General features: G+C 40.3%; 2 protein-coding genes across 3 annotated transcripts in view; one reads left to right on the top strand and one right to left on the bottom strand.

The window, feature by feature from the left end:
- rab40c (RAB40c, member RAS oncogene family) overlaps positions 1-8,046 on the top strand; it is an 88,710-nt gene extending 80,664 nt beyond the window's left edge. For both annotated transcript variants that reach the window (XM_087998024.1, XM_043711126.2), the window contains 2 exons: positions 3,324-3,546; positions 6,321-8,046. In XM_087998024.1, the coding sequence (XP_087854150.1) occupies positions 3,324-3,546; positions 6,321-6,598 (501 nt within the window). In that variant the 3' untranslated portion in view covers positions 6,599-8,046. The remainder of the gene's footprint in view (positions 1-3,323; positions 3,547-6,320) is intronic.
- Positions 8,047-15,119: 7,073 nt separating this feature from the next.
- Positions 15,120-23,695, bottom strand: part of mettl26 (methyltransferase like 26) — a 68,789-nt gene continuing 60,213 nt past the window's right edge. The window contains exons 5-6 of the mRNA XM_043711127.2: positions 23,514-23,592; positions 15,120-17,835 (exon numbers count right to left, since the gene is read on the bottom strand). Coding sequence (XP_043567062.2) covers positions 17,779-17,835; positions 23,514-23,592 — 136 coding nt within the window. The 3' untranslated portion in view covers positions 15,120-17,778. The remainder of the gene's footprint in view (positions 17,836-23,513; positions 23,593-23,695) is intronic.

Raw genomic sequence — 23,695 nt, 5'->3', positions numbered from 1 at the left:
CCGGTGCAAAGTTGGAGGGTTGGATCTGGGAGGGGAGATGAGGTTGGTCTGTTCACCGAGCTGGTAGGTTTGTTGACAGGCATTTTGTCCCCTTTCTAGGTGACCTCATCAGTGTTGTGTTGCCTCCAGTGAAGAGCTGCTGTACTGTTCCACTTTGAATTGATGTCCTGTTTGAGCTGTTTCCAGTTGGTGCAGGTTCCAGGTTTTCCTTTGCAGCAGTTTGTAAAATAGTGCAGGTCAATGTATTTGTTTACAGAGTCAGAGGATGAGGACCAGGAACGCTTCCGGGAATTCCCTTGCTGTTCTTTGTTTGGCCTGTCCTAGTATCATTGTGTTGTCCCAGTCAAACTCATGGTTCTTCTTGTTTGTGTATGGATACCAGGGCGAGTTGGTCATGTCGCTTGGTTGCTAGTTGGTGTTCATAGGTGTGGTTCGCTAGCTGTTTGCCTTCCATAGTGCTTAGTGCATTCGCTGCATGGGCTTTTGTAAATGACATTGGTTTGGAAGTTTTCATAAACTGAAACTCTTAGACGGAATTATTCTATTCATTAACTACTCTGGCCAAACTCCTTTTTTTTTCTGGGAGAAATATCTCTAGCATTTAACTTCAGTCAGGTCTCTTCCAAAATAATTCAAAAGCTTTCAACTAAAGGGACCACGCCTGCATACCTTCGGTTTAAAATACAAACTCCTAAAACAAATTATATGCATAAAAATAAGCCTTTCATCACAAGAATAAACTAGCCTTGGATAATTCACCTCTGCCATGTGTATGGGAAATATGGCAGACTCTGAATGTGAATGGAAATAAATTGAGCTTTTCTCATTTTCTGGATTGGATGCAATGCAGTAATTATTCCATTCTCCTATGAAAGCCTGTTAAGTAAATGTAAACAGAATGAAAAAATCCTGAGTTCAGGAATATTCATAAATACCTACATAAATAACAATGTTAACATGCAGAGTTGCCTTGTAGTTGTGAGGCTATTCCATTTTTGAAAATGGTCTTTTTCAATTTACAATGCAAGAGCTGTTTAGACTTCATTTGTGTAGATGACATGATTGGCATAACTTTGCTAATTTGCTGAATCCTCTTTTGAATCTGTTCACTTATTTGCCAGAATCTTGACCAATTGGTCAAAAACTGCTCCTTTCTTTTCAGGGGATACAATTTTTAATGTTTCACAGAATTCAAATCAACCAACATAATTGTTTTTATTTCCAAATATTCCAAAGTTATGGCCAATTTAAAAAGTTTTCGAGTAAAATCTCTGGGATTTCATGGCCATATGGAAATCCTTGCAGTTTAAGGGAGATTATTGTATTTTAGGTGGAGGGCAGAGACCGTTCACTGCAGAAATTGCTTGTTATTTCGCTAGTATGTTGCCGTTGAAAATACAGTAGCGCCTCGACATACGAATGACCCCGTTCACTAACAAATCGGTTTACGAACTGGATTGCATATAAAATTTTGCTTCAACGTGTGTACGAAATTCAAGGTACGAATGAAGGTACGAACGCAAAAAGCCCGTGTGCGACCACGTGGTTTCATTGTTCTGCTTTGCTATGCGCTTGTTGAACACAAAAGCTCTCGGGCCCCGCGTGATCTCATTCAGTTCGTTTTTGGCGCGTGCACTGTGAACAGTGTTCGTTGCTACGTCCAAGCATTCTTACGCTATCCGAACAATGGGAAAAATTGATTCATTTTGCTAACCGGGTCCCGGAACGGATTAAGTTCGTAAGTCGAGACGCTACTGTACCTGTAGCATCTGGCAATCGTTAATCCGTTACATTTTAAGAGCAAAATGTTATTATTCCGGACATTAGAATCATAGCCACATAACATTTCAATGCAGTTTGGTTAATTATCTTCTGAATACATATTATGGTTGATAATATTCTAAAAGAATGATGGGCAGTCATTTATGTAACATTCAAAATTGTTCATCCTGACAGATTTTAAAAACATATGAGGAATTTTTTATTCTAATCTTAAAACTCATTCTTGAAGCACATTTTTCTTTTTAGTGCAATTTATAAATTAGGAGGTTCATCTGATTGGTACTGCCTTTGTTTTTCATTCAACACAGTTACTGCATTTTCACCAAGAGCTGAGTTATTTCAATTCTGCATTTAAGTCTTTTTAAAATGCTTCCTCCTTCCTGCCTGTCTTGCTGCCCTTTGTCAAGCCCTGGGTGTGAACAGGGGCTCTAGAGAGGTGTAGTGAGAAGCAAGAATTGAGTGTAATGGGAAAGGGAAGTAGTGAACATGAAAATGAGGAGTTCAGCACAGTGGAGCAACAAATGGAAGGGAAAAAGGGAATCGGGAGAAAAGCAGTAAGTGGGAGAGAATGAGAAGGTCAGAAGAAAGAAGCAACTTTTATGTAGCATGCTTCAGATAATTTACTGTGAAGCATGAATTTTGATGTTGTGCCAGATAAGATTTGGATGTTTAACCAGAAGTTTGGTCGGACAGATTTTTAAAAGAATCGTAGTAGAAGCGCAGGGGTTTAATATTTGTGCTTTTTGTGGGGGTGGGTGGAGGCACTTGGCAGATGACAACCACCTTTTTTTTTCCCCTTTTGGCTATGTCAAAATCAGAGAAGATACCATAATTGGATGATTGCAGATATTTGTGTTATAGGACGAGCCATTCCAGAGATGGAAAGTGAGGCCAGGAGGGATTTGAAAATAAGGATGAATTTGAAAAACATAGTGCAAGAGAAATGCTGCAGCACTTTTTTTATTTTAGATTTCCAGTATTCGCAATATATTTATGTTAAGTGAGGCATTATTGAACTGATACTGGGCTGAAAATGTGATGCTGGAACAGCGCAGCAGGTCAGGCAGCATCCAAGGAGCAGGAGAATCGACGTTTCGGGCATAAGCCCTTCTTCAGGAATGATAGCCAATGTAGATCAGTGAGAACAAGGGTGCTGGATTTACAGGACTTTATATGAATTATGATGTAGACAGCAGAGTTTCTAATGTGCTAAAGTGTATGGAGGTCAGTATGGAGAGCAGTAAAATATTCAAAGTTAATGTTTTTTTATTTTCAGAAAGGGCTGCAGTTCAAACAAAGCATTAACATGATAGGACCCCTGACAGTCTCAGCATGTGTTGCACTCTAGTCTGTGGGGCTTAGAGACCAAAGTGCTGTCTGGCTAAGTTTCATATTGTCTGGATGTCGATTAGAAATAATTTACACTAGAAACTAATTTTAAAGGATCAAAATTGCTTTTCGAAGAAAGACAATCAAACTGATTCAGCACAATGAATGTGCAGTGTTCAAACTAACATTGCTTTCATACTTTATCTTCTCAGCATGCTCCTGGTGTACCGAGAATTTTGGTTGGTAACAGGTTACATCTTGCCTTCAAGAGGCAGGTTCCCACTGAACAGGCACGAGCCTATGCTGAAAAAAATGGGATGACATTCTTTGAAGTCAGTCCACTCTGCAACTTCAATGTAACTGAGTCATTCACAGAGCTCTCTCGGATTGTGCTGATGCGACATGGCATGGAAAGGTTCTGGAAACCAAACAGAGGTGGGGAATGTTCTATTTTTTTCATTTTTATTTTTTTTTGGGTTTTACATTAAATTAAGTTATGTATTCTATTTATGTTTAATACATTGATCAATGGGAAGAAGTGTATTGTTTTTTCATAGCTTATCTGAACTAACCTTTTCGCTCCTGCTTTGAAGTCTGCCGAGATCAAGATTTGTCTCTGCTCTAGTACTTACATGTTTGAAATAGAATTACCATCTAGGCTTATGTGTGCCAGTTGATTATGGTTCGACAGGGCCACCAACACCAGTAAAATTTCATTTAATCATAACTGCATAAAATAGAAGCAAAAAGAAGAAAATGACTCTAGTCTGGATGAAGAGTAGAAATAAATGGAGGGGGAGAAATAACTGAGAATACACTAATTGAAATTGAGGCAGACGTTTGAGACATCCAAGTGGCATCACATTTTTTTTTTTTGCATTGATTTTTAAAGCTGTTTTGTTGTGCCTCACTGCCTTTGGGCACCCTTTGCATCTTTGGTATTTTGCAAAATTACATAGGATATCCTGCACTTTTGAATTGTAAGATTTTTCAAGCAATGAGTTACAATTGGACCACTATGTTACAGTTGTATAAGACTTCTGATCGGCCACATTTGGAACACTGCGTACAGTTCTGGTCACCACATTAACCAAAGGGATGTGGATGCTTTGGAGAGGGTGCAGAGGAGGTTCACCAGGATGTTGCCTGGTTTGGAGGGTGCTACCTATGAGGAGAGATTGAGTAGATTAGCCTTATTTTCATTGGAAAGTAGGAGGTTGCGTGGGGGGGGAACTTGACTGAGGCCTACAAAATCATGAGAGGTGGGTAGCCAGAAACTTTTTCCCAGAGTGGAAGACTCCATATTGGGAATCATGAGTACAAAGTGAAAGGGGAAAAGTTTTTAGGGGAGATATATGTGGAAAGTTCTTCACATGGAGGGTGGTGGGTTGCCTGAAATGTGTTGCCAGCAGAGGTGGTAGGGGTGGGAATGGTAATGTCATTTAAGATCTATCTAGGCAGATAGATGAATGGGCAGGGAGCAAAGAGATGCAAATACTTAGAAAATAGGCAACAGATTTAGCGGATATGGATCGGTGCAGGTTTGTGGGCGGCATGGTGGCACACTGGTTAGCACTGCTGCCTCACAGCGCCAGAGACCCGGGTTCAATTCCCGCCTCAGGCGACTGACTGTGTGGAGTTTGCACATTCTCCCCGTCTCTGTGTGGGTTTCCTCCGGGTGCTCCGGTTTCCTCCCACAGTCCAAAGATGTGCAGGTCAGGTGAATTGGCCATGCTAAATTGCCTGTAGTGTTAGGTAAGGGGTAAATGTAGGGGTATGGGTGGGTTACGCTTCGGCGGGTCGGTGTGGACTTGTTGGGCCAAAGGGCCTGTTTCCACACTGTAATGTAATCTGTAATCTAATCTAATGTAATCTAATCTAAAAGTTTCCTTTCCTGTAATGTGTCCTAAAATTCCTTTGCAGCGGCTAGAAACAAATATATTGAGATGCAATCTTAAAATGATGTAGATAATAGAAACTTCCAGGGACCTGGTAGGCTTGGAGTGCAAATGTGTTTAGAATTCCTCAGCCCATTCTTCTGATACGCCATCATCACTTGCTTAAGATTAAAATTATACCAAATTTGATCTTTGAAGTTTGGCGGGACTTTTCCAAAGGCTACTTCATTCTTTTGGCATTTTTCAGAAATGCACAGAGAAAAACTATTGGCGTAATATGTTTTGTATTGATATTGGTGCAATTAATGTAAGGTTGCAGTCATCTCTGCCCCCAAGTGAGCAGACCTGGTAGTGCAAGGAAAAACAATAGACTTCGACGTCATGTTTCCATTTTAGGAGATTTGTCAAATACTCTGCTTTGGATTGATTTGCTGTGTCAACCTTTAAATTTATTGATGCTTTAATCTAAGATTAGTTATCTTAAATTGTCCTATAAAATTGTCAGACTCCAATGGGAGAAATGGGTTTGAAAGCAGAGTTTACTAATAAAATTGAAAAATTAAAATTAATAAAAAAATTCAACAATTAATTTTCCTTTGGCAAGACCAAACCTGGGGTTTTATTTTAACATTCATCGTCAATGTGGAGGTGATGATACTCTCCCAAATTGTTATTAAAATAACATTTATATGCAGTGGTCAGAAGGAAGAACTGCGTATACTAGACTAGAAACTGATCTACAGAAAGTTGTGATCATTTTTTAATTAAAAAGAATAAAGACTAATTTTTTGTTACAAAAGGGAGCACTGGCACTTAGTTTGCCATTTTGTCTGTTACTGGGTCTTTAACCAAAACACACACACTTCTTGGATTTTACTAAATAGCAAGCCAATCATTGATTCCTTGTAATTTTAGCCATTTGCATGGCTTCTGTTGTTTCCAGTTTTTTTGGCTTGAATTCCCAAATAGAAATCTTGAAGACTGGCTTGTGCACTGGGTGATCTTGTTTGAAACTGCAGTATCACTAGCTATCTTAAATGGCTTTTGCATGGGTTCAAACAATTTTGAAAACTGGCAATTTTGCAACTGCTATTACTCCATTCTTATGAATAGTAAACTGTTTGAAAATGTTGAAGGGTTCACGGTCTTCTGTATTTTAACTTTATAACACCTTCCTAAGTTACCATTTTCAAAAGAAATTTATAATCCATTTTTTTCTGGATGTTTCAGATGAATTTTAAACTGGAGTTAATATTAAAGTAGTACTTACTCAAGATTGTGTTTAATGTTTTCCCTTTTTTTTATAAACAGTCTTCACACTGCAAGACCTTTGTTGCCGAGCCATTGTTTCTTGTACACCTGTTCACCTTATTGACAAATTACCACTACCTGTTGCCATAAAAAGTCACCTCAAGTCTTTCTCCATGGCCAATGGAATGAATGCTGTCATGATGCATGGCCGTTCGTACTCATTAGCCTCAAGCAGTGGTGGAAGCAAGGGCAACAGTTTGAAGAGGTCAACCAAACCCCCCCGACCACCACAGAGTCCACCTCAGAGTTGCACACGCACTAACTGCAAAATCTCTTAGCGAAAATGTTTTGTTTCAAGCTGTCTCGTTTGGCAAGAACTTTGTCAGCTGGTCAAGCTTGAAACCTGAACTCCTATGGAACATTCTTGCAGCTTCTTACTGGACCAAATGAAGAAGTGTTCTGCATTTTTCAAAGAAATTTTTCCCTCGTTGATCAATGAGTAAACACGCTAGTTGAAACGGGCACTCGTTACATTTTTGTTTTGACAATTTGCACTGAAATTTCGAACTAGAGTGTTGTAAGGAGGCTTGCAGGTGCCACTGTTAATAAAGGGATAAGCAGTTTTTTTTAAGGAAGGTGGTACTGGCATGTTTACATGGCTTTGATCAGAACTTAATTCTTTACCTTTGTCCTCATGACTAATATATTATTGCTGTGTGGTGGAAAGAAGAATCTCTGGGAATTGAACCAGTACAAATGCAAAGAATGCTCTTGCTATTATAATTCTACTAGCATCACTAAACTTCCGTGCCTTTTTAATATTATAGACTATATCTAGCCTGCAACGGCCTGCATGTGGCCTTTCATACCTTAACCATGCCTTGCATCTTTAAATTGTAAAGACCAGGACAACTCTTAAGACCGATGGTTGACTGCCAAGGTCATAAGTTTTCCACAATTCTTACTACAAATTAATAATATGTATTACTATTTAATTTATATGTTATAGACAACTTGTAATATTTTTTCTATCATAATGTATGATACCATCATTGATTTTAGTGGTTGTTTATCTGTCTTCCACATTAGCAAAGGTTGTGGTGATCTTGGTTCAAGTGATGGGGATTTCATCTCCATCTTCAACTTCTGGACAAATCAAGGATGCTGTCTTTTTTTCAGCTACATTAAAACAAACTGTCAAGTCAACATCAAAAACATCTCCAGGTGAAACTGAAGTCTAAATGAAAATCAGCTGAGCAGAAAACTTTAGATTTGGTCTTGTCATGTCCTTTCAGGTCGTTTTGAAAAAAAGTTTTATAGCAATGGTTTTAACAACATTAGTATGCCAGGAGCACCCTATCACTTTTCTCTCACCTCTTTTCCCCCTTTCTAACAAAAGATAGTAAATAGATCTGTTTCCCTGTTTGTAAGTAATTACTATAGTATTTCTCTTCTTTCTATAAGAATCTTTGCATTTTGGCCAATAATTGTGACAGCTTTCCCCAATTGTCAAAAGTAAACTGACAAAATGGAAAGAATGCATAGGAGAGATCTAAAGTAACACTGAGGATAGGCCACCTTCTGCACCTGAACTGGACAATAGTTGCAGTATCACCTAGTCTTTCTGAGAAAAAAGGGAACAATTGAAGTAAGATGTTAATTATGTAAAACACTATTTCACATTTATTATAGCTGCTGTGACACTTGAGAATGATTTTGTGTTTTATTGGCATTTTTCTTTGTACAGTTTCAATGTTCAACTGTGAAATACATTTTTTGCAAAATAGGTGCTTAGTTTGTTTTCATTTATTGAATTACCAAATGCACTCCACAACAAAACTTCAAGCATGACAGTCCTTTTGAGGAGTTGTGAAAATGTGGGTGATACTTTTGAAGTATTTGATAAATTCAAAATATTTCCGATAAGTGACTATTGCCATCTCAATGGTGAGGTATAGCACCACAGCTATGTGCAATTCTAATTGGCTACCATCCTGTTTGGGTCGTAAGTTTACTTGCTGAGCTGGTAGATTTGTTCTCAGATGTTTCATCACCATGCTAGGTAACATCATCATTGAGTCTTCGATGAAGTGCCAGTGTTCTGTCCTGCTTGCTGTTTATCTATTTTGGTCTGATGTGGTGGATGATATCACTTCCAGTTTATTTTTAAGCTACTTTTTAAGGTTAAATTTATGAGGTCCACTATTACATGGATACTACTTTTGAGGGGCTGAAATTCATGCTACAGTCCAAAATTCTATATCATTAACAGAAGCCCAATTGATAGAACATTACAACGTAGTACAGGCCCTTCGGCCTTCGATGGTTTCACAGGTTGGCGTAACAATCTGAAGTCCATCTAACCTACACCATTCCATTCTCGTCCATATGCCTATCCAATGACCATTTAAATGCCCTTAAATTTGGCAAGTCTACCACTGTTGCAGGCAGTGTGTTCCACGCCCCTACTAATGAGTAAAGAAAGTACCTCTGACATCTGTACTATATCTGTCACTCCTTAATTTAAAGCCCCTCGTGCTAGCCATCGCCATCCAAGGAAAAACGCTCACTATCTAACCCTCTGATTATCTTATGTCTCAATTAAGTCACCTCTCAAATTTCTTCTCTCGAATGAAAACAGCCTAAAGTCCCTCAGCCTTTCCTCATAAGACCTTCCCTCCATACCAGGCAATGTCCTAGTAAATGTCCTCTGAACCCTTTACAAATCTTCCACATCCTTCCTATAATACGGTGACCAGAACTGTACACAATACTCAAATTGTGGCTGCACCAGAGTTCTGTACAGCTGCAGCATGACCTCCATGATTCCAAAACTCAATCCCTCTGCCAATAAAAGTTAGCACACTGTATGCCACCTTAACAACCCTATCAATCAGGGTGGCCGCGTTCAAGGATCTATGTACATGGACACCAAGATCTCTCTGCTTATCTACACTACAAGAATCTTAACATTAGCCTAGTACTTTGCATTCCTGTTACTCCTTCCATTAGTGAATCACCTCACACTTTTCCACATTAAACTCCAATTGCCACCTTTCAGCCCAGCTCTACAGCTTATCTATGTCTCTCTGTAACCTATAAAAATCCTTCAGAACTACCCACAACTCTACCGACCTTCGTGTCATCTACACATTTATTAACCCATCCTTCTATGCCCTTATCCTGGTCATTTATGTAAATGACGAACAGCAGTGGCCCCAAATCGGATTACACCACTAGTGACTGAAGTCCACGATAAATATTACTTCTCAACCACCACCCTTTGTCGTCTTTCAGCTAGCCAATTTCTGAGAAGCCCACGTGTTAGTTTGCCTTTGAGGGGATTTTAAACAAATGGTAAATGTTTTTCGCATTTCAATACCCCATCCCTCACTTAGAGGATTTATAGACAAAACTAGCCAGGGTGGGGGTGCTGGCCTTCATGAGCTGGACATGAGCCATGTGCACTTACAATTGCAGCTAGATGAGGATTCAATATTAATTGCATGCCACAATTAATATACCTTGGTGGCATCAGGGTAGTACTGACTCATGGGTGGCCCGATTGAGAGGCACGCCCATCCTGGCACGTTTGCATCAACTCCTAGACCAGGGTCAGCCTTGGAAAGCCATAGGTTTCAGGGAAGTGAAGAAACAGCAATCATCCTCTACGATGTTGGCACACTATGATTCCAAGCGAGATCTGTTACTGACACGCAATGCCTCCCCGTAAGGCATCGGGGTAGTGTAAGCTCATAGATGGCCCAGTGAAGAGGAATGCACAACAACGTATGTATCTAGGCCTTTTGCTAATGCAGAGGATAAATACACCCAGATCGAGAAGGAAGGTTTGGCTGTCATGGTTGGAGACCGGAGGTTCTGCCAATACATTTATGGACATAAATTTATTGTCATAACAGACCACAAACTGGGTCTAATTAAAGAGGACAAGGCAGTGTTGCTCATAGCTTCATGCTGAATTTAGCAGTGGGTTGTAATACTAAATGAAAAATTACAAGTTGGAACACTGTCCAGGAGGCCAGTAGTAGATGCAGATGCATTGAGTCACCGTGCACTGGCAGATACACCACCAGTGGGTTTGCCACTGGAAGAGCCTGTAATGGTTTTTAATTTTCTGGACATACTTCCAGTCACAGCTGACAATAGTAGAGTTTGGATGCAGAAAGATGTGGTCCTGGCAACACTGAAACAGCTGGTGGTGAAGGGGGAAAGCAAAGCGCTATCACAACCAGACCTGAAACCTTTTTGGACCGAGAGAGACCAGATCACAAGAGAGGACAGTATTATAACGGGAGAAGAGTGATTGTCCTGAGCAAAGATTGCTGCCAGATACTGGCTGAACTCCACTGGGGTCATCCAGGGGTTTCCAAAATGAAGTTGGTGACCAGGCCTGGATGCAGACATAGCTGCAATGGTGGGCAGTGCCTTTAATGCCAACAAGGATGAAAATTACTGCCAACTGCTGACGTACGAGGTTCGGGTAGGAGTGACAGTCCTGAACAAGCACGTGGCCCACAGAAAAGCCATGAAATGGTGCAGGACCAAGACATGTCCGGCTCCTCAACAATTGGAACGGCTGCCGGAATCCATGGGTTCACTCTCTCTGTGCAGTGTTGAAGAGACCTCTGAATCTGAGATGGACACAGTGGAAAGGATGAGGGACTTACTGCTTTTCGGCGGTAGAGTGGGTAAGATTAAAAAAAGAGAAAATTAACAGGAGTATTGGATGTTATGTTCACTCTGAGAGCTGCCTCTGAGGGAACTGCATCAGTGTATGAAGGACTCACTACTGTGTTTTAGGGAGAGGGAACTGACCTCTGAACTGCCTGGAAAAAGAAAAATGAAAATAAACAGTGTCCAGGAAGAGGTGGGCACTGCAGGGAGTGGAGTATTTTATTTCCCCCTCCAACTCTATTTTCATTTAATCCCTGCCCTCCCCTCACTTTTTGATCATGCAGTATTGCCCTTTGAGAAAGGCACTGCTTGTTACTGGCTACTCTGGTGTTTCCTTTCTTCCTGGTGGCGGAATATTAATAAAGATTTATCCGGTTGTTGTCCTATACTTGCGCACACACACGATATGGGTGCAGGGGATAAATAAGCACTACTGCTGTAAGACAGTACTGTGGAGAATAGAAGGGGGAAAAAAAAAGCAAAAAAAACAGGAGATTCAGAGTAAAAAGAGAGATAAACAGGAGTGTCAGAGGTTCTGTTCACTGAGACGTAGCTCTGAGGGAGCTAAATCAGTGTTATGTGATCAGATTTTATCAACAACATTCTTCACTAAGTGTGAGCTAAACTGGTCCCAGATGAGCAAACTCCTTTTTTGCATAGTCCACCAGGTCATAAATTCCAAACTTCCTTTATTCATTTTCTACATTCACCCAGCCTAATGGATGCATATGGACAATTCCTTTTGGAAGTTTCTCCTTTAGCAAAATTTTTCTCTTCGAAACCACCATTGGTTTTAACATAATGCCAACAGTACTGTTTATTTTTTCTCCTTTTTAGTTTACAGTTTGGTTATCCAGCATGTCGAGAGTAATAGGTGTTTCATCCATGTTCCCAATGCATGTTAAATTAGTTGTAGAGATGTACAGCACGGAAATAGACCCTTACGTCCATGCCGACCAGATAGGCTAACCTAATCTAGTCCCATTTGCCAGCACTTGGCCCATATCTCTCTAAACCCTTCCTATTCATATACCCATCCTGATGTATTTTCAAATGTAATTGTACCAGCCTCCACCACTCCCTCTGGCAGCTCATTCCATACATGCATGAAAGAGTTGCACCTTCGGTCCCTTTTATATTTCCCCCCCTCACCCTAAACCTATGCCCTCGAGTTTTGGATTCCCCAAGCTCAGGGAAACTACCTTGTCAATTTTCCCTATCCATGCCCCTCGTGATTTTATAAACATCTATAAGATCGCCCCACAGCCTCCAGCACTCCAGGGAAAACATTAAATATTACAGCGCAGTACAGGCCCTTTGGCCCTCGATGTTGCACTGACCTGTGAAACCAATCTGAAGGCCATTGAACCTACACTATTCCATTATCATTAATAAGTTTATCCACTGACCATTTAAATGCCCTTAAAGTTGGTGAGTCCACTACTGTTGCAGATAGTGTGTTCCATACCTGTATAATTGTGAGTAAATAACCTACCTCTAATATCTGTCCTATATTTATCACTCTTAAAGCTGTGTCCCCTCATGCTAGCCATCACCATCTGAGGAAAAGGCTCTTACTGTCCACTCTGTCTAACCCTCTGATTATCTTGTATGTCTCTAAGTCACCGCTTAACCTTTTTCTCTCTATTGAAAACTGCCTCAAGTCCCTCAGCCTTTCTGCATAAGACCTTCCCTCCCTACCAAGCAACATCCTGGTAAATCTCCTCTACACCCTTTCCTATGCTTCTACATCTTTCCTATAATGCAGCTGCACCAGAGTTTGGACAGCTGCAACATGACCTCATGGCTCTGAAACTCCATCCCTCTACCAATAAAAGCTAACACACCATACACTGCCTTAATGACCCTATAATAGCTCCAGCGTATTCAGCCTCTCCCTATATATCAAACCCTGGCAACACCCTTGTAAATTTTTTTAGAATCCTTTTAAGTTTCACAACATCTTTCTGATAGGAGGGAGACCAGAACTGCGCACACTATTTCAAAACTGGCCTAACCAATGTCCTGGACAGCTGCAACGTGACCTCCCAACTTCCTTACTCAATGCTCTGTCCAAAAAAGGGAAGCATACCGAACGCCGCCTTCACTATCCTATCTACCTGTGACTCCACTTTCAAGGAGCTATGAACCTGCACTCCAAGGTCTTTTTGTTCCACAACACTCCCTAGGACCTTTATCATTAAGTGTCTAAGTCCTGCTCTGATTTGCCTTTCCAAAATGCAGCACCTCACATTTATCTGAATTAAACTCCATCTGTCATTCCTCAGCCTATTGGTCCGTCTGATCAAGATTCTGTTGTTACTCCAAGGTCACCTTCTTCACTGTTCACTACACCTCCAATTTTGGTGTTATCTGCAAACTTACAAAAATACCTTCTATGTTCACAGCTTGTGGACTTCCTTCTGCCAATTTCTGATTACAAACTGGTGAAACTGTAATATCTTCTAGTTTAGCAAGCAGCTGTTGTGCAATCTATATTCTCTGCCAAAGTACTAAGTCATGCCACTTGCTAGGTTTACCTATGTTGGCATACACCCTTTTTGGCATTGTCTAAAGTTGATTCAATGTCTTTTTCCAGCTGCTTTGAAACACACAATTCTTTCACTGCTACAGTTATTTGGCTTCTCTGCAACTTCAATAACTTTCCCTCTGGACAGCATTTTTACACAAAATGAAGAAATTTCAAAATATCAACATGGAATATGATTGCATTCCATGAGGTTGCTTGTCACCTGACTCTTTCACACCGAATTGGTATGAATTGTTCACCAAATCGCACAGCACACAAAAAAAAATTCTTACTTGTCATTTATGTTCAAGGATAATACCGTGATGTTGATCAGTTATCTATGAAGTACTAAGATCAACTTCTACGAGATCATTTTTTACTCGAGTATATACAGTAAACGTGTTTGATAAATTTTTATTTTCAAAAGTGCAATGATTTGCACTTGGAGCCATACAAAATCAAACCAAATTTGCAGTACCAAACAAGGTGAAATTGATAGTGTGGTGCATGGAAGGATATTCTGCAAGAGGCTAGTAGGAGACGGTGTTCTGAACAGTTTAAAGAGGAAAACTAGTACCAGCTTTTGAACTAGATTTGGAGGTGAAAACGTCATGCAAAATTACTCAGCTGTTCAGACAACACTATGGGCTGACTAGGAAATTATAGAATCATTCCGAATTACTGAAAACTTGTTTCTCAGTGCATTCAAAATACTGCTTTATGGTGTATTGTCGAGTGCAATATATCTGTGTCAGGTAGCCAATCACTGGACTTTAAGAATCCCATACATGCATGTTGCAAAGGTTCACAATCAAGCAATCATATAATATCTCAATGGGCAGAGGCTGAACTTGCTGAACTGTATTTGTAGGCTGCAGAAACATTCAGGCTTAAATGCTACTAAGCAAGCTACAAAGTGTCAACCTAATTCAGTCATGAAGAACAGGATAGAATTGTGAAAAGCAATCTTTTATTATGCACCATTAAGCCCCAGGCTGTCATAAATTGAGCACAAGGTTGTACCCGAGTCGCTTTTATATGAGAAGGTAACTTCCTTACTGCTAACATGTGGGTCAGGTGCAATAAGGATGTAATGAAACATTAGTGGACCCAGTGAGGAGTCCACAAGTAGAATTTCAGAGACTGCCACGTCTGCTGACAGCTTGTACAGGAAATGTCAATGTTGTTTGTGAATTCTGTATAAATTAGGGATGTCGGAATGGGAACAAAATAATATCAAGACAATCCAAGCATCATCCTCATAAATAGAGACTTTAAATGTTAAAATGCCACTTTATGATGATAAAATAATTTGCGACAATACATAATTTCACTGAATTAAAATAAACATTTACAGCTAATGGTAACAGGATGCTGAGTTGGATTATCAGTCAAAATCATACTGCTTGGGTCAAGTAGACAGAAATGGCCAAATGGCCTAATACTGATGTTATTTTCTACATTTCTACTCAAACAGGTAGGGTCATTATTGTGCAAAAAACAGAATCTGTTACTGTAGCTAATTATTGTAGCTCATTATTGTAGCTAAAATACCACCGGACATTACATGCTCAAAGCCGAGAGTGTCACTCAAACGTATAAACATCTGACTCAAAAGAAGGAAATAACCAGCAGTCAGCAAAGTGATTTTTAATTCAGACACCATCAGAAACTGAGACATGAATCAAACTAGCAAGGACATAACTTACAATCCTTTTTTAAAAACTTGATTTTATAGTTGCATTATCATCTTGCAGAAGCACACCACTGTGACATTACATTAGTATTAAACCAATAGCAGTCTTCGCACTGGAATAATTTTGAAACAATGTACACATTGCAAATTGTGTAAAAAATGTTTGATCCAATTATTTTCGTGTTCTGTAGAATTGGTTTTTGTCTAGATTCTTCAGATGGAGATGACAATGGCTATTCTGACATGTAGTAGCCATCCCTTCTGCAGCCTTTGTGACAGAGGAGGTATCCCAGACTGCTGTCAGGCAGGGCTTTTAGAGTAGAGCCATGCTGAGCAACAACAAAGAAATGGTAACACATATTCAGATCACAAAATAATGTGATCTGAGAGGAACCTTGGAATAGTGGTATCTATTGCTCTTAGCCTTAAAAGTGGTAGATACCATGGGGTTGAGAGCTGCTGTCGAAGAATCCTTGGTGAGTTATCACAACACATGCAATGACTCCTGCAAGCACAGTGTAAAAACAGAAACATTTTAAAAATACTCAGCAGGTCCAAGTGGAAAGAAACAAAGTTCACATTTTAGCTCTTATCAGTTTTAAAAGCTTTCACCTTTTATCAGTTCTGATGAAGAGCCATCATCAATCTGAAACATCAACTCTATTTCTTCCCAAAGCTACTTCCTGACCTGCAGAGTATTTCCAACATTTTCTGTTTCTATTTCAGTTTCCAGCACGTGCAGTATTTTGATATAAATTATGGAACATGCATTGTTGTTGCTGCTATATGCATTTCAACAAGTACTCAATCACATTCAGGAGCTGAGCCTTTTAGGTGCTGAAGCGGCTTAGGGAATCAGCAGCTGAATCACTTACTGCAGAAGACCTGGGTGGTCAAGAGATGGAATTACACAGTCCAGTCAAATTGGATCAGGGATTTGCTCCTTTCACACCTCCAGTGATGTTGCTGATGAAAGACCCAAACATGTTAATGCTTTAATTTGTCAAGGAAAAGTGTTCGCCCTCAGAAAGTCATTGTGCAATATAATTGCCTGGAAAACATTACTTGTCTCTTATCAGCGATTGGTGTTCTGGAACTTGCTGCCACTCACAGACCTCAGAGTTTCCACGCAGTTGAAAACATTAGCCAATCAGCAGCGTTCCCACTAAAGTTTGGAGACTGTGGAAGATGCTGTACATGGGCAAGGATTGTTTCATTATTTCAAGAATCGAGAATGGAGTTGGAGAACACAACCATTAACAAACAGCTCTACTTCAGACAATGGAAGGAAGGTTGTGGGTGAAATAGCTCGTGGTAACTGGGCCTAGGATGCAAATGAGACATTTTAACTGCCAGGTTTGTTTAAATTTAACTGTCAATCATTGTTAATTGGTGCCTTTTCCATGGCAGCACCTCTACAGTTTGTTTCCCCTAATTGGTATTCTTACAAATTGTCCTGACGAGGGCAAGATGAAAAGTTCCAACAAAATACATTTTTTCCAGCAATTTTGTACTAATAAATACATATCCAGTAGAAATCTACAGATAACAGGCCACAATAAAATAAGGCTAGAGCACCGAGGTCCCAGAGCAGCAATACCCTCTGGCTCTCCCCCACTCTGTCACTGTAAAGCCACAGATGTGAGGGCAGGGCACAGTAGGCTGTTGCAGGTTTCTTTTTTAGATGTAATATACATATATCAGAAACTTGGTCACAGTACAATACCGATCAAAGGCAATATATTTTACATATATCAGAAACTTGGTCACAGTACAATATCAATCAAAGGTAATATATTTATATATATCAGAAACTCAGTCATCATACAATATCGAACAAAGGCGATGTATTTTACACATATCAGAATCTTGGTCACAGTACAATACTGATCAAAGGCACTCAATTACATGAAAGATGGTTTGTTTTCCTTCAAGAATTACATCAACACATACAATTCTGGATTCACTGAATTACAGGCTGTTTCAGTGCAAGCCACATCAAATGCAGACACTGAGCATATTCCAAAGTAACAACAAACATACGCTATATGAACATATAGGAATTCCTCTTTTAGCAAGTTACTGTTATCAACCAGAAATTGGTAGAGCCGTTGGACACAATAGCAAGGTCTCAATTTACAGCTTTAGACTTGGAAACCGGGAAGAAAGCTGGTAACTTCCTCCCACCTCATGCTTTGTATGATCAGAAAAACCATCAAGGACAGAGTGTGACACGCAGCCTGCTTGTAATAACATGGGTGAGGCACAGGGTGTGGGAGAGCAAGTCTGCTCCTCAAACATACACACCCTTTTTTACAATTAAAAAGACAATTTAATTCAGAGCTATTCAAAATAATTCATTCTAATGGGTCTGTATACTTTCAAGCATAAATGAAAAATTTAATTCAATCATTTTCAATTCTTGGAAAACGAATCAGTCACTGTATTAATCTTAATCAAAGTCAGCTATTTGGTTTAGTTGAACTAGTTAAAAGAGGTTTAACAGTGCTTCCATATCATGACAGATTGGTACAATAATTCAGAATTAAACATTGCATTGCTTCCCTAAGTCCTAAAAGTGCAGGTGAGAATGACTGCTATACAGTTGACCATTTCTGGAAGATCACGCATTTATTATTGGCTGGCATGTCAACCTGAAAAACAAACCCCAAGACCATGAACACACTAAGGCTGCTGACTGGCCCCTGCTGGCTATACAGTAGTATTACCACAAAAATAAACAAGCAGTTACCCTTCCAAATTAAAATTTACTTTCCAGTTTGACTAAATGTTTTCAACTCATTTCGTTTCCTGTCACGACTTAACTCTTCAAAATATAAAATGGTACAGTTGTGAAATATAAATCAACAAACACAATCCAGTAAAGGAAGCCATCTATTTTCCCTCTTGAAATTTTATTCCATGAACTGCTGTTGGCAAAAATTTACAATCTCTTCTTTATTAAATAAAAATCAAATTGTAAAAAGACAGTGCCGATTTACTTACAATTTGGTGAGTTTCACAATGAATTTTGAAAGATTCTGGATTCTAAGTATTTTTTGCATTTACGTTAACAAAGAAAATGTTACTGTGTAGACAGTGTAAGTGTTGGGAATTGGGTTATTGACATTTTCCATACTTTTCAATTGGTAAGTGAGAGTTTAAGAGGATCCTGATACTGATTATGAAGCCATAATTCTGCTTTCTTTTCTTATTAACATAGAGAGAGAAAATCCTAATATATTCCCACATAACTATCGAGGAGGAATATCAGTGATATGCTTAGCATTTTACTACATTTGTGTTAACAAACACATAAATAAAGTACAGCTGGACATACTCAGCTCAGGCTACCTTAAACAGGACCAGTACTTGCATCACAATCAGGCCCTCTAGTCCAATCTGTCCTTGTAGTATTTATGTTCCTCCTCCGACCTTGCTTTATCTAACCCTAACATCTCCATTTCATTCTCATTACTTTTTATCTTGTTCCTCCTTCGTTGTATCTATGCCTCAATATGCCTTTGCTAGCAAGTTTCATTCTAGCCCCATTCTGGGTAAAGAAGCATCCTCCTGAATCCCCTATTGGATTTATCAGTGACTATCCTGTATGTAAGCTCCCCAGTTGTAGATTCAGGATAAGGATCAACTTGTTCCTCCTTCCAAAACGTGCTTATGATTAGATTCTCTACAGTATGGAAACAGGCCCTTCGGCCCAACAAGTCCACACCGACCCTCTGAAGAGTAACCCTCCCAGACCCATTTCCCACATTTACCTCTGACTAATGCACCTAACACTAGGGGCAATTTACCATGGCCAATTCACCTGACCTGCACATCTTTGGATTGTGGGAGGAAACTGGAGCACCCGGAGGAAATTCATGCAGACACGGGGAGAATGTGCAAACTACACACAGACAGTTGCCCGAGGCTGGAATCAAACCCAGGTCCCTGGCGCTGGGTGGCAGCAGTGCTAACCACTGATCCACCGTACTGCCCCTTAGCAGAAGAGATTCTTGACTGGCCAAGAGAAGGAAATGAATTGGATACTCTACCATCACTATTGATACCTCCAGGCTAGAGTATGCATATTAAGGTCTGCAGCTCTATCTTCCACTCGTGACCTGGACTCCCCGGAGCTGGATCAAGTCAGTGCCGACACCAAGGGGAATTCAAACCCAGGGCAACCTGCCTTCTTGTTACTGTGGTGGAGATCACAGCTCCACAGGTTGGAATTGACTTCAGACAAAGAACTCGAGAGGAAGTTTTGGATTTCCCCAATGGAGCTGCATCATTTGGACAGTCTACTCACTCAGCTTTTCACATATCTAAGTGGGGAGTTGCCAACTAAGCACTAAAAGTCAGAATCCACAGGAGCCAACTTAAAACTGAATTCCACATTGGAACGTTTGAGGACAGCAATATTTAACTCCTCTGAATAAGCCTTGAAACAGGGATCATGAAACAGCAAGAGTATTAATAGCTCAAGGGTTTCACACCTGCTCGTTCTGCTATTGGACAATAATTTACAATTTAAAACCCACCAGTCTCAGCAATTGCCCTTGTTGCCCATTTTAAAAAAAAGTTAGAATTGAAAACAGCAGAAAACACTGAGCCTTTTAATTGCCGAGATATCAAAGTTGAGGTGGGAGCTAACTAACCAACTGAGACATCTGGTAATTCGTTTTCACAGAACTAGAAAATCTTAGTTAAGGGAGGAATGATAGGTTTCCAAGAAATTTATGTTGTCTGACAAAGCCAAGAGTAAAAACCTAAGGTGACATCATGGTGGTGTCTACACACTGAAGGTCTATGAAGAAACGTACTGCCCCATGCAGTCATGATGCACCACATACACCACTCATTCATTTCCAACGCTGCTATTAACCTCTTTTCAGGTGAAGAAAATCTTGAAGATTTTTAATAAAAACAAAATACATTATTAAATTAGTTTAGGTTCAGCTTTTAAAGCAACATAAAATTAACATCATTCTGAAGGGACATCCAAGGTAGTTCTGGGGTGGTCCTTTTTTTAAATTCACTCACAGGACGAAAGCATTGTTGGCCAAGCCAGCATTTATTACCCATCCCTAACTGCCCAGAAGGCATTTAAGTCAATCACATTGCCGTGGGTCTGGGGTCACATGTAGGCCAGACCAGGTAAGTATGGCAGATTTCTTCCCTAAAGGTCATGAGTAAACCAGGTGGGTTTTCCCCCAACAATCAGCAATGGATTCATGGTCAAAATTACACCATCGGCCGTGACAGGATTCAAACCCAAGTTGCCAGAACATTACTCGGGTCTCTGGATGAACAGTCTAGCAATGATACCACAAGGTCATTGCGTCTGCGTGATCTAATCCTTCACTTTACTAAATGTTGCAATTTTTCCATCTACCTGCTTCCTAAATTAGTGCACATTAATTATGGTCTGTAGAACAGTTGTTACTACCAGTTGTCAAGCAAGTGCTGCTTCAACACCTTGCCCCTTCTTCACTCTTATTAATTGATGCAAGGAAGATACTACCTAAAGACTGAAAAGTAGACAGTGTTTTTTTCCTCATTCTAAGTTGACATCTTTCGATAAACTCCCAAGTAATTTTGAGTTATGGAATCCCTAGTGTGGATGCAGGCCATTCAGCCCATCAAGTCCATACTGACCCTTCGAAGAGTATCTCACCCAGACCCACCCCTATAGCCCTGCATTTCCCATGGCTGACCCATCTCGCTTGCACATCCTGCGACACTGTGGACAAGTTAGCATGGCTGATCCACCTTTGGCTGTGCACCTTTGGATTATGGGAGGAAACTGGAACACATCGAGGAAACCCATGCAGACAGTTGCCAGAGGCTGGATTCAAACCTGGGTCTTTAGCATCAAGAGGCAGCAGTGCTGACCACTAAGCCACCATACTGCCCCAGTCAAATTGAATTTTAAAAGAAACATTGAGTGAAACAGGTAGCTGAAGACAACAGAAGTGGAAAAGGGAGAAGGAACCTTTCAACTCAAACTGCCTGACCATAGGAGCAAAGCAGCAGATTAAAAGGGGTAGACTACAGAAAAATGCATTCATTACAACTTCCTTAAAATAACAAAACACACACAGGAATGTATCAAACAAAATTTGGTAGGGAATCACAATGAGAACATATTAGGACAGGTGAGTTAAGCTTGACCAACGAGGTAGGTTTTAAGGAGTGTATTAATTTTTGGTAGACAGAGAGGTTTGAGGGGACTTGTGAGGGATTTCCGTTTGTAAAGCCCAGACAGCTGTAGGCATAGCCACCAGTAATGGAGCAAAAAGAAACTGGGATTGCACAAACATCTAGAATTTGAGGAGCAAAGAGATCTCTGACGGAAAGGATTAAAGAGATAGGGGATGTTGAATTAGGAACGTCACGAAAGTTAGTGTTTGCTCTAACATCAAGATTTTGCCAGACTTGAACGAATGGGTGGGGCGTGGAGAAGACAAATTATGCTTGAGGATTTGGAAGTCGGCAGTCTCAGGAACGGCAATTATACCAGATCAGAAGTTCAGCTCAAAGAGAATGCCAAAATTGTGAGGAGTTGAGTTCAGTCTCAGACAGCAGCCAGGAGATAGATGAAGTCGATATCTCAAGACTGGTTTTTGCGGGGAGTAACAGGAAGACAATCTCCAAGGTATTCCCAATAGAAAATTCCACTTAAGAAATATGTAATCAAGACCAGCAACCCTGTCACCCTTGTGGTCTCTCATATATACTGGCAATGACACAATATTAAAATTTCTCATCGTCATTTTGAAATCTCTCCATGGCTTTGCCTCTGCCTATCTTTGTAGAATCGTAGAATCCCTACGGTGTGGAAGCAGGCTATTCGGCCACTGAGTCCACACCATCCAGAATCCCACCCAGACCCACTCCCTACCCTATCCCTCCATGGGCAATCCGCCTCACTTCACATCTTTGGACTGTGGGAGGAAACAGGAGCACCCGGTGGAAACCCACGCAGACACGGGGAATGTGCAAACTTCACACAGTCGCCTGAAGCTGGAATCAAACCCGGGTCCCTGGTGCTGTGAGGCAGCAGTGCTAACCACTGAGCCACCGTGCAATCTCCAGCTACATAACCTTCCAAAATATCTGCACTTTAGTACTGGCAATCGGACCTCAGGTGATACCATCTGTAAAGCCCTCAATCCTGCTTTCCTCCTTTCGAACGCTCCTCAAAACCTACCTCATTGACCAAGCTTTGGTCATCTTCCCAACATATGCTTTATAGATTTAGTCTCATATTTGATTCCATATTGTTCCTGTGAAAAGCTTTGGGAACTTTCATTATCTCAGGAGAACTATACAAGATGTTGTTGCTCAGCCAAGATGAGCGATTGATGAGACAGTTCACAGGTGAAGAGGTGCAGGGGTGATAGGAGGTGGCAGGTGGTTAGTAGGGTAACCAAAAAGTTGAAGAATGTACTGAGAGGCAAGGGAGATGTTTGGAGGATAGTAAGGGAATGGCGACATTGGGGTCACAATTACTTTGCAAACCCTACTAGTTGCCGACTTCTTTCTTTGACTAATTATCATTCAACACCTCCAACTAAAAAGGAGGAAAGAGAAGGGAACCGAAGGGGAAAAAAAAAGACAGAATCAGAACAGGAGACACAGAGAATGAAAGGTAAATGAGAGACTATACCCCTCTTCCTGGGCATTGAGGATGATTTGCTTTTATTCCAATTCAATGGATTCTGAGAATCTGCAGGGCTCTACAAATCATGAGGGGTGTAGAAAGGGTTAATGGTGGGTGTCTTTTCCCTAGGATAAGGGATTTTAAGAGTAGGGAGCACATTTTTAAGGTGAGAAAAGAGATTTTAAGAAGACATGAGTGGCAAATGTTTTTTACACAGAGGGTGGTTCATGTGTGGAATGAACTTCCTGAGGAAGTGATGGATGTGGGTACAATTACAGCATTTAAAAAACATTGGGATGATGACATGAACAGGAACGGTTTGGAGGGAATGGGCCAGGTGCAGGCAGATGAAACCTGTTTTGCTTTGTTTGGCATGCTATAGTTGGACCAAAGGGTCTGTTTCCGTGTTGTATGACAATGTGGGACAGGTGTATCAGAAGATGGTTTGCTTGGATCACTAAGAGCTCCTTCCAACACCTCAACTTCACATGGCTTCACAGCAAGCAATTAAACAGTAAGCCAACTTGTGTGTAACAAGCATTGCTCAAAGTAAATGTAGATACATTTTGAGTGGTTGACAAAACAGTACAGAGGGGACTTGTTTGTATTGGTTTTGTCAACATTTCACACATTGATGCAAATTTAAGAAACAGTAGCTCCTACCATCTGCTTGAACGTCATCCCATTTTCTTCAGCCAATTTCTTTAACAAGCTTATGTCTCTCAGACCCCAGCTTGGATTTCTTTTAAAAGAAAAGTGTTGAATTTTATTAGGGCTGTTCCAAAAACCATCACTTTTTTTTTAAAAAATTGTCTTTTAGAATAAATGATAAAAAGGGACTGGGT

Source organism: Chiloscyllium plagiosum, unplaced genomic scaffold, assembly GCF_037043375.1.
Source record: "Chiloscyllium plagiosum isolate Xiang-an unplaced genomic scaffold, Cpla_swu_hap1 HiC_scaffold_20, whole genome shotgun sequence".
NCBI classification, from domain to species: Eukaryota; Metazoa; Chordata; class Chondrichthyes; order Orectolobiformes; family Hemiscylliidae; genus Chiloscyllium; species Chiloscyllium plagiosum.
Note: the sequence above shows the minus strand (reverse complement) of the source record. Positions and strands in the feature narration are given on the sequence as shown.